This window comes from Aulostomus chinensis, chromosome 1, assembly GCF_037954235.1.
Source record: "Aulostomus chinensis isolate RoL2024-O1b breed Wild chromosome 1, RoL_Achi_v1.0, whole genome shotgun sequence".
Taxonomy (NCBI): domain Eukaryota; kingdom Metazoa; phylum Chordata; class Actinopteri; order Syngnathiformes; family Aulostomidae; genus Aulostomus; species Aulostomus chinensis.
Genome location: NC_141320.1, coordinates 56844514 through 56856429, shown reverse-complemented (window position 1 = coordinate 56856429; position 11916 = coordinate 56844514). Strand labels below are relative to the sequence as shown.

At 45.3% G+C, this 11916-nt stretch overlaps 1 protein-coding gene across 1 annotated transcript; it reads right to left on the bottom strand.

Annotated features, from left to right (window-relative positions):
* Nucleotides 1-2049: 2049 nt before the first annotated feature.
* LOC147272353 (CD5 antigen-like) lies at nt 2050-4438 on the bottom strand. The gene is made up of 5 exons (XM_086202804.1): nt 4378-4438; nt 4140-4267; nt 3329-3331; nt 2432-2738; nt 2050-2357 (listed from the first exon to the last, which is right to left on the bottom strand). The coding sequence occupies exons 1-5, from the start codon at nt 4436-4438 to the stop codon at nt 2050-2052; spliced, it is 807 nt and encodes a 268-aa protein (XP_086058930.1).
* Between the last annotated feature and the right edge of the window lie 7478 nt (nt 4439-11916).

The following is an 11916-nucleotide window of genomic DNA, read 5'->3' as shown; positions in this document are numbered from 1 at the left end:
AGGCTCTCAATGATAAAGCCCCATCCTATTTGAAAGATCTCATTAGTCCCTACTGTCCGACCAGAGCAGTCCGCTCCCAGAATGCAGGTCTTTTAGTGATTCCCAGTATCAATAAAAACAGACTGGGAGGTAGAGCCTTTAGTTACCGGGCTCCTCTACTGTGGAACCAGCTCTCTCCATGGGTCAGAGAGGCAGACACTTTAACTATGTTTAAGTCCAGGCTTAAGACTTTCCTTTATGACAGAGCCTTCAGTTAGGACTAGTTCAGGTAGCTCTGAACCATTGATAGCTATGCTGCTATAGGCTTAGACTGCTGGGGGACACATCAGGTCACATGGAGCCCTTCCCTCCTCTCCTCTCCTCTCTCCTCCTCTCCCCCTCTCTCCTCCTCTCCTCCCTGCACATTTTTGGTACTGTCATTACCACTACTTGTTGCACTTTGTAGTTTGGCCTTGGTGTCTCACAGTCTCTCTGTGTTTCCACAGATCCACCAGAGCTCCAACCGCCACCTGCATCGCCCCCCCCTCTTATTCCCTACTGTTACCTGCGCTCCCCTTCCATGAACCAGTCTGCCATCCAGTCCCCCATCAAGCTGGCTTGCTCTCCCTGCCTCCCCTACCAGAAGCTTCCTTCTTCAACTGTTATTAACATTTCCATGTTTCCCACATTTTGTATTGTAAACTGTTTTCTTGTCTGTAACAACATCTACTGCACGTCTGTCCGTCCTGGGTGAGGGATCTTCCTCTGTTGCTCACCCTGAGGTTTCTCAGATTTTTCCCTGTTAAAAGGGTTTTCTATGGAGTTTTTCCTCAGTCGATGTGAGGGTCTGAGGGCAGAGGATGTTGTTATGATGCCATGTGAAGCCCTTTGAGACAAACTGTTTGTGAAAACGGGCTCTACAAATAAAATTGCCTTGTCTTGCCTTGTGGTCCTCAGAAACGTCATCACTGTCTGACAAAGTTCACACAGCACTGATTTCATCTCGCTTCTTACTTGCTGATTTGTCTTTTAAACCACAGTTCAACAAACATCAAAGCTGCAGGTGCTGCTCTCATCTCATCCACCATGACAGTCCACCTTCTGACTGAAATGGGACAGCACATGGAGGTGCCAGAAGTGGAGACGATCAATCACTGGACCAATACTGAGGGCTGGAGCAGATCAATCACTGGATCAATATTGAGGACAGGAGCAGATCAAAGACTGGATCAACACTGAGGTCTGGAGACGGTCAATCACTGGATCAATATTGAGGACGGGAGCAGATCAATCACTGGATCAATACTGAGGGCTGGAGACGGTCAATCACTGGATCAATATTGAGGACGGGAGCAGATCAATCACTGGATCAATACTGAGGGCTGGAGACAATCAATCACTGGATCAACACTGAGGGCTGGAGACGGTCAATCACTGGATCAACACTAAGGGCTGGAGACGATCAATCACTGGATCAATACTGAGGGCTGGAGATGATCAATCACTGGATCAATACTGAGGGCTGGAGATGATCAATCACTGGAGCATTTACGGATCCGGCCATAAACAAAGAGAAGTCGCGTGCCTCAGGACAAAAACTGCTGTAACCCCCAGATTTGAGATGCAGATTCTTAATATGCTACATAAATGTCAAAGAACTCAGGATGGCACAAGGAACTGATTCCTGACAGGAAACTCGGGGTTCAAGAAGAAACCCAATCTTTTCTGTTAGTCTTGTCAAATATGATCCAGGATCAGTTATGAAAGAGAAAACACTGTTACTAGCCTCCAAATCAAAGTCACAGTAGGGTTTTATTAAAATGACCTTGTCAGAGCTGCTTTGAGATTCTGACTTAAGTCCAGTGCTTCTGTTTGTAGGTAACATCACTCTGTGCTGGAGAAATCACGACTCTCTCACCTTCCTCTTGTTATTGCTTGTTTAGGCTGAACCCCCAACACACACACGCACACACACACACACACACACACACACACACATTGTGTGAATGTAGAAAAACAAAGTCAACTTGTCCTGGACCACAGTAACACGACTGTTTAGTATCAATAATGTTACCTGAGCAGGTGATTTCCAGGATGGAGGGACCAGATGAGTTCCCTGGTGTCACACTCCTTCAGTGTTGATGTAGACTGAACACACTGAGAGACGATGAACCACATGAGTCGTTCTGAGGACTCGTCTCTCTTCTGTATTGAGACAGCAGAACCACAGTCCAGCCGTCTACAAATCACAGCTGCCTCTTTTAGGGTCCAGGACCAGGACCAAACTGTCTCTGCTTCTCTCCACTCTCCCAGGTGTTTCACCTCCAGTCTACCAGCACAGCGGTTTGCTCCTCCCACCAACCTGACGTCATCACCGTCTGAGCAGAGACAAGAGCATCATTAATACATGAATATGCAACAGGACAGAGGTGGACCAGAACCAAAGCTGCACCTAAGCAGGTGACTCCAACTGGTTTGCCAGGTGAGCAGGTGTTTCCAGACCCTGAGCTTCCACAGTCCAGGAGGGAAGATTCATGGCCCTCACACTGGAACGCCTGAGCCCAGAATGGAGGGTCTGCTGTTCCAAAAAGTCCCCCCTCCAGGACTGAAGGTGGCCCACATCCCAGCTCTCGACACAGCACCTCTGCATCCTGCATGTCAAAGTCCTCTTCACACACCGAGGACCAGGACTGGTTATGGTTAGATTTCACCTCCAGTCTGCCAGAGCAAACGTTAGAGCCGTCCACCAGCCTGACAGACTCTGAAGAAGACAAGACGCAGACTCATGATGAGAATGAATTCATGTTAACATGAACTCAGCTGTTCATGCCTCTGACATGCTAACTAGCAAAAACCTGAGAATGAGACAGGAAATATAGCAGCACCACTTCACATCACTCACCCTTAGAAAAGGACGACCAAGCTCAGCCTTCAACGCTTTCATCCCTAAAATCCTCCACTACGAGCTCACCCAACTCACAGTGCCAGCCTCCACCTGTCGGTGGATCATAAGCTGACAGGAGGCAGCAGGTGAGGCTGGGGAGCATCACATCAAGGACTAGGACCATCAGCACAGGTGCCTCCCAGGGGTGGGTCCTGTCCCCGCTGCTCTTCTCCCTCTGCACAAACGACTGCACCTCTGGGGTTTGTCCTGGAAACTCCTGAAGTTTGTGGATGGGCTTCTCCTGAAACCCACCCACACTCTCCCCCCCTCGTCATGAAGCCGTAGCTCTTGGAGGACCTGAATCATTCCCAACTCCTGTGTTGTCCTGAGGATGAACTCGCTTCACTGCTGCTCACCTCCACAGAAGAACCAGAGCCAGAATTTCCCTGATTGATGCTAAGATACATCCTGATGTGTGAAACTGTCTGGTGTGCATCTCAGTCAAAGAGCAACTGTGTGCGATTGTCAGCAGTGCTCGGCACAGTGTCGTCTACCTGTTCTGGACCCTGAACAGCACACACTGCGTCTTCTACCGGCACCTGTGCTGAGTATGTGTTGCTATGAAAGGTGCTTTCAACAGAGGTTCCAGCTGTCTGCTGGTCACCTCTGTTGTAGCTGAACAGAGGCGCTATGCAACTCTTCCATGGTCATGATGGAGGGACTCAGTTCAAGAAGTTTTACAACCACAGGCCTGAAGGATAGAGAAGTGAACTTGTGACCACAGGGTTGGTGGTTCAACCCTCAGGACTGGTAGGAGGGAGCAGCCACCCTCATTAACACCATGTGGCGCCCTTGAGCAAGGCTCTCAGAGGTGGTACTGAGCAGCTTGTGTTCTGTCATTGTAAATGTGATCAGGGTGCTCCCGCACATTTGAGTCAATCTCAGAGAGTTTCCTCTGACTAAATCAAGGTAAAAAGAGAACACTGGAGTGTCATCATTGTCAGAATAATAGAGGAACATTTGTGAACGTGTAAACAGCCAAAGTCAACTTGTCCTGGACCACAGTAACACGACTGTTCGTGTCAATAAAGTTACCTGAGCAGGTGATTTGCAGGTTGAAGGAACCTGAGGGTGACATCAGTGGTGTCACACACTCCCTCAGTGCAGCAGTCGACTGAACACACTCAGTGTTGATTAACCACGAGAGTCGTCCTAAATACTCGTCTCTCTCCTGTGTTGAGACAGCAGATCCACAGTCCAGCCGTCTACATATCACAGCTGCTTCCTTCAGGCTCCAGGACCAGGACCAAACTGTCTCTGCTGCTCTCCACTCTCCCAGGTGTTTCACCTCCAGTATACCAGCACAGCGGTTTGCTCCTCCCACCAACCTGACGTCATCAGCATCTGAACAGAGACAAGAGGATCATTAATACATGAATATGCAACAGAAGAGAGCATGCAACAGCCTGTTTTCCTGAGATTTTTGTATTTGTCATCTTGCTACTGCTGCTCACTGCAGGTCATCACAGCTCTTATTTTGAAGGAGCCGTAGTGAGAGTGCTGTACCTGCAGCATGAGTGGTCAACTGACAGCAGGAGCAAAACAGAGCAACGTTCCAGTAAAGTTAGAGCACTTCCCCTCCACCTGCCTCAGCATTTCTGGGACTAGAAAGGACAGACATTGGAGAAGGGAGGAGCTGACAGGGAGAGAGAGAGAAGAAAATGTGTGTGTATGTGTGGGGGGGGGCAGCTAAATATGTAAAAACTGTTGCTACGGTTACAAGCAGTGGTTTGAAGTAAACATACTAGCTTTGTTTATATATGATCTAACCTCCTGTACTCAGTTAGTTCACAGAGTGATAAAAATGATACTCCTAAACTGTATCATACTACATTATTACACATTTATACTTGGATTCATCTGCACATTCCAGTTTATTTGCACAATCCCAGAAACCTTCAGGTTAGACCTGGACAGGTCACCAGTCCATCACAGGGCCAACACATAGAGACAGACAACCATTCACACTCACAGTCACACCTACGGTCAATTTAGAGTATCAGTCAGCCTCGTCCCCTCTTGATGTCTTTGGACCGTGGGAGGAAGCTGGAGTACCAGAGAGAACCCACGCAGGAACAGGGAGAACATGGAGACTCACACAGAAAGACCCAGTGCTGGAGCCGGGACTCCAACCACAACCTTGATGACATCACCTCTATATTAATATCACAACCATGGCTGATGTTTTATTGTTATTGTTATAAACATGAAATTCATATTTCTGCTCTTCATCTCCTGTTTGTTTGTTTATTCTTTGCTTTACAAAATTATTTAGAATTATATCTTATTAATATTTCTGTATTATATAAACCAGAGGTCCTCAAACACAAATCTAAAAAAGATATCCGAATTTTTTCAGTGTGTCAAAGGTCCATTAACTGAGGCCAATCAGGCTCCATGTGATAGTACAGTAACATTCCAAATGCCTTTTCATTCCAAACAAAGACAAAGGTACAAACGAAAATGAAATGTCATTTGAACACTGAAATGTATTAAATAAATAGTTGAATAAAACTAAACATGACCCCTGTCATGAATCCAACAATAACATGTCAGGAGGTTAAGAACTCTTCTTTTTTGATACACAAAAACCACAAGGAGTGGTGGATCAAACATCTCAGGAACCCAAAATCAAACCAAACGTTCCTTTCTGTTTCACTGTTTCTTTGATTCTCGTGTCTTATTTCCTGGTTCAGTTGTTGACACTCGGTCTTTTCTCACTGTTACCTCATCTCACCTGCTTGATGTCAAAATAAAAGAACATTTTTAAAGTGGATCTGAAACTCAGGTGACACTGGTTAGACTGGGGTGGCCCGACACTCTCTGGGTTTAGCAGCAGCTCAGTCACCTCGTTTGATTGAACAACTGTGGTTCTACCAGCACACTGGAACAGGAGAACAGTCCATTTATTGGACTTCTTTACAAACGGAACACAGAGCATCAGACCACTTTAGGGCCGACTGGAGTCCAGAAATCCAGCTGCTGCCTCCAGGACATGAGCCAGTTGATTTGAGCCGTTTCAAACACACGTCTATCTGAACCATGCAGATGAACAACACCTCCAACAGGAAGCCTACCTGAGCTCCACAGCACCAGCAGCACCAGCAGCACCAGCAGCACCCTGCCATCCATGTCCAGTGTCGAGCTCCTCTGGACGTCTGCTACTAGTTTCTTCACTCTTATTTCCTCATCAGGACTCTTAAGTGCAGCTTTTCATGTCCGTGTCAACGGCTCCTGATGTGCTGAGGTGATACAAAGATAAAGCTGAGGGTCGGACACGTCATCCAGACCAGAGTTGCTACACTCATCATCTTCTGATCAGATGAGCAGCTTCCTCTGCTCCACTGCTGCAGATGGATCAGATTGTCAGGACCACATCTCCTGTTCCCTCACATAAAACATCACATACTTCATAAAACAAGCCTGACCGACTTAACATCTTTCATGTTAACTGCCTTTTACAAAAGAGAGAGGATTTCGAAGTCCTCAGATAAATTAGCTGAGTTTCACTTGAATACAAACACTGGTAAAAGTCAGAGGACAGACAGACAGACGACAGACAGCGTTTAAATAAAAGGAAAATCTGACAGAATCTCTGACTTTTTAATACATTTATTAAAACATACTCTTTTACTGACTTCCTGGTGATTTCCTTGCTGTGGTTCCTTCTAATTTTAGTGAGTTTCTAGAAGAGTCGCTCATGACTTTTCACCTTGTTTTTGAAGGAAATACGAGAAAAGATTTTTGGTCAAAATACTGGCAAAAATTGCTGGAGTGTTCATAACAAACCTGCCAGACAAATCATAAAAAGAACATACAGGAAAAAAGCAACCCTCATGTTCACTTTGAATGATAGTTTTGAGGTCAGCTCACAGATCCTGGATCAGATTTGTGTTTGAAGGATAAAAGCAAGGGTGGAACTAGTAGCAACCCAGTAAAAGCCTACTGGGAGCTGTGGAACCAATTCATAATAGTCAAGTTATGAAGATTGATTAATTGGTTTTATCATTGAGTTTCTCACGGCAGCACAGTGGAGCAGTGGTCAGCACTGTCCCCTCACAGCAAGAAGGTTGTGGGTGGAGCCCCGGCTGGAGAACAGGGTCTTTCTGGGTGAGTCTCCATGTTCTCCCTGTTCCTGCTGGGTTCTCTCTGGTACTCCGGCTTCCTCCCACAGTCCAAAGACATCAAGAGGGACCAGGTTAATCCAGACTCTAAATTGACCGTAGGCGTGGCTGGGAGAGCCAAAGGTTGTCTGTCTCTACGTGTTGGCCCTGCCATGGACTGGTGACCTGTCCAGGGGGAAGGCTGCTGGGATAGGCTCCACCCCCACCACCCTGAACAGGAGAAGAGGGAGAAAATGGGTGGATGGATGGATAAAAGCAACTGGACTTGCTTGAATGTCTTGAAGAGTGTTCATCATCCAGGTACTTCTTATCTTGTAGTAACTGCAGTACTTCAACCTTTAACTTGGTCATGTTGAGACATTGTCACCACATATTTCAAAGCAGGGAAACTGAACTGGTGTTTTTCAGGCCTGTTAAAAGAACCCTGGAAGTGAATGTGTTGGTCAGACCAGCAGATTTAGGGCCAACTGTTTCCATGTATTTCTGTGTGAGAAGCAGCGTTGCACCACAGGCTTGTATTTTTGTGTCAAATCTACAAATCTTTGTTCAGTCGTAGAAGCAGGAGGAAGGGGAGAGGCTGGGTGAGAGTGAGAGTCAGAGGCTGCAAGCGACAGAGGAGGGGGGAGGCCGGTGGAGACAAACCTCAATCATGAGATGTTGATCAGCACAGACGTGCAGCATTTAGAGAGACGACCTGATAGAAACCTGTTTTTGCTCTTCACTTGCTTTTGCTGGTCTACAATGTTGGAGAGAAGAGACAGAAACCCACAACAGTGGACCGGGCTGACACCAGCGGAACCAGAGCTCCGCTCCTTCACTCTAAAGTTAACTTGAGGTCACTCGGTGCATTTTGCTGCTTCCTAACTTGATCTTTGGAAACACAGCAGCCTCATCAGGAGAGTGAACAGGAAATGAAATGGTCTCCCTACAAGAGTCACCTTCAAGCTGCTGAGGCAACATGGCTGCTGATCTCTGGTCCTTGACCGGCTGTTTTACTGCACTCCTGGACTTTGTCTGATAGAACAGAAATATTCAGCTCCCTTTTCCCATCATAGAAGTCCTCCTGGTGAAGTTCAACAAAAATACAAAGGACAACACAGTGAGACAATAAACACTTGATAAAGAAGAAGGTTTACTAGTTTTGAATTTGTCTCACATCCTGTGAGTCCAAGTCATCGTCAAACTGGCATTTTCATCGTTTGATGGTTGGAATGACCGTTATTTTGCATTTTCATATCTGCTTCGATGACCAAGTTGATCACTGTAGCAGACTTGAAAATATGAATCATGACACCACGGCATGACATGACATGGCGTTACATAAGACAGTGACGCGGATATCCAACCCAACATGACAATATTGACTAGTCCAAGTTTTTCAGAGGTAACTGTTCAGTACTCGGTCATGTAAAGCAAAACCCCAAAGTTCTAGAATGTACAGCTGCTGACATCATCTCCAGTTTCCCCAGTGAGGATCGGATTTGTGTGAGTGGAGGTGGAGTTGAATGATCCGAAGGAGAAAAATCTAGAAGCAGACCACGACTGTGGCACTCGGGTTTGATGGCTGCGTCCATTTTATTATTTCCCCCCAAAGTTGTTGAAATCATTTAGGTTTCATTGTCATTCTTTGCAGTGACCTGTACTTAATAAGTGAACATGTTCCAGAAATGGGACCAAACTCTATCCATGTGTCAATAAAATGTCAAGTTGAGCTGAATCAGTGAAAATGTGTTTCTGGCTGTTTGTTGACAGCGAAGCGTCATGAGGTCTCTGGCCTTCGTCACCTACGTCTGGACTGGCCCCTAGGAACTCGAGGAGGACGGCCTCCTCCACTGCGGCGTCGCTCTCATCAAAAATGTCAGCTGCACTGGGATTCGCCAACTTGTTTGTTTTTAGCGACAGGAAGAAATCATCCAACAACTTCGAAGTTGAAAATGGACGAAGTGAAGAACTGCTGAAGCGCTTTTTAATCCCCCAAATGAATGCCAACCGTAACGTTGCAGTAACTTGTTCAGTTCCATCATGAATGAGCATCTTGTCCATTACCAACATTAGTGGACAAGAAAAACCTTTCTCATTCAAGTTGAAACACGCAAGAGGCAGCAGACAAGGTCAGATTAATTTGACCTATCAAACTAAAGAACAATGAGGTGCATACTGCCCTCTACTGACTAAAGATGATAATGAACTATGAACTCAGGAAAAGAAAAGCACAAATTAAACAAAATAATAAAGGCCATTCACCCCCACATCCCAAAAGAACACAACATGTCCTCAAATGGTTAAGTTCCACCAAACCTTGTGCTGATATGTTGTGATAGTATTTTATACACAAAATGGCTGCTCGCCTTCACTGAAGAACTCCAAAATCCTGACTGCACTTTGATGGACTCCTTAGAGCTCTGGTCCTTCACTTTCAGCAACGTGGTGCCACCCTAAACTGGACCTGATGGATGAAGAGGAAACTCTGTTCATCTCCACTGTCAGCTAAATGTCAAGTAGCCAGCAGATTTGGTTTGGTAGATATTTACTTTGATCACGTCAATGACAATATAATAAAACATTACAAAAATAAAGATAATAATGATAGCAGTTGAACATAAACACAACAATAACTTTGGTCTGCTATTCATTTAACAACTCAATTGCCATGAAAGGAGTGGGAAGATTATAATCAAGGAAAAATGTCACAAAATGGACTCTGAGAGGAATGATTATTTTGGTCGCATTTCCCAGTGACCTCCCAGGAACACATTCTCACCACCACCTGTCCTTTCTGACTGAAGCTCTATTTTGTTTTCATGTCTTCTGTGCACTTCTTTGCAAAGTAAATGAAAGCTAAAATGTTGCTCTTGACCAACTGCTGTCATGACTCATGTATAGACAAGAGTTGGAGTTCTTGGTTCATCTTGGTTTCTGTTGGCTTAGGGTACTGCTTATTTTTGAATATGGATGTCATTGTTATTGATCGTGTCATATTGATATGTTCAATGCTGTAGATATGGATCCATGTAGTGGGATGCAGCACTGTTCACCTGTTCTGAACAGCCAACATCTCTACTACCTCTCTGCCCTTCACAGCTGCTGTCCGTCTGTACAACATAGGGGCTCCACGGAGGGATACGACGCGTGACCTCCATCAATAAACGAAGACACCAACAATTGGATGAACACACTGATATGATTCAAGCTTTAGAGCAGACTCTTTCCCTCCCTCTTCATCAACATAGCAGCTCTTCTTCTATCTGAACTATGTCGTCTCTCCTCCTGCTGTAACTCGTGCAGGGACGAGTGCGGTGCTCCCAGAGGGAGGGAGCGGACCGGAGCAGTGACGTTGTTCACCTCGCTCTATATGCTCCTCCATCAACTCCTACACAGGCTGTACTCAGAATATTCAGGTGAAGAGTCCCCCTGCTACTGCCACCTGCTGTTACAGTCCCGGTACCACACCCACAACACACCAGTGACATTGAGTTGATGAAGCTTTTTCTCATGAAGTCACGTGTCCCTCATGGTCTACATGAACAACAAGCGTGTGAACAGACACCATATTTACTAACAGAAGACTGGACAACCCCCCCCCCCTCTATTTTAGTGTAAAAGTGACCAGCGTTCCTTTAGAATCTTAGGTAATGAGCAGATTTACATCCAAGTTACACTGAAGGAGACGACACTCGCCTCCATGTTCGATGCAGGACAGGAAAAGAAACATAGGCACCTTGACTGACCTGTCATGAACGTGAATAAACTAGCAAGACTAGTAGGTAGCATTAGCATTAACTTCAGCTAAATCTACCAGCTTCTGTTACCTTTATCAATCGCTTTACGAGCAACTTAAGGCTTCATACGCGGCCTATATAAAGTTTTAGAACCTGTACACTTGAATATAATTAGTTTTTTTCATTTTTTAAACGAATATTCCAGGCACTGAGTTTCCCTCTGGACAACATGAATCAAAGAAAACTGCACAAGACGTAAAGTGGAACTCAGCCCAGAGTTCCCGCGTCTCGCTGGTGAAATAGCCCCGCCCCCTGAGCTGCATTGCAGGTGTTAGAACAACACCCGAACATGGAACTTAGAATTATTGAAACCTGCTTTAAGTCATTCAGAAATACATTTTCTGACCCTTGACGTCACGCAGCCCTCACCCACATCCAAATCTCTCGAGAAATTTGTCTCAGCCGTTTGTGCTGGTAAAAGAAACTGTTACTGCTATACTTAGTTTCTAAAGTTATTTTACACACACACACACACACACACACACATATATATACATATGTGTGTATATATATATTTTTATATATATATAAAGTATATATACTGTAGATAAATTTATTCATATATTTGCTTTAACTGTAGATTAATCCATCCATATATATTTGCTTCAACTGTAGTTAAATTTATACATACATTTACTTAAACTAGAGTGCAGGAAACACAAGGCAGTGAAGCACAGACCAGACTGTATCAGAGTGGACACAGGTGAAAAGGTCACAACAGGGACTAGCAGGAGTGTAGCTCATGGCTAGCATCACTCCCTCAAGCTAACTAAGTCAGAACAGAGTCCACAAGAATTTCTACGGTGGGATGAAGTAGTGGGAGTCAGAAGTAGATAAGAGCAAGGTGGTGGATCAGGGAAAAAGAGAGGTTTTGATCTTCACAGATGCAACAAGAAGTCTACGATGGGAACAGATGGTGCTGGCACGTGGTCAGACAGAAGATTCTGCAAAAGAACACAAAGATCAAAAATACACACTTGCACGCAGAAGCGATCACATAAGCACCTCCCTGTAACACATAAAACTGGAGAAGATAGTTAGATCGTTGGACTTCTTGCCCCAACGCCAGGGACGACGCATCTGCGTATGC

Bases quoted from the DNA above. Each gene is read 5' to 3' on its own strand.
- LOC147272353 (XM_086202804.1), bottom strand. From the start codon at position 4,438: ATGCTGCAGGTACAGCACTCTCACTACGGCTCCTTCAAAATAAGAGCT. The intron at 4,268-4,377 runs GTGAGCAGCAGT...GTCTCTGTTCAG, and splicing joins AAGAGCTGTGATGACCTGCA to ATGCTGATGACGTCAGGTTG. The intron at 2,358-2,431 runs GTGCAGCTTTGG...GTCTCTGCTCAG, and splicing joins AGTTGGAGTCACCTGCTTAG to ACGGTGATGACGTCAGGTTG.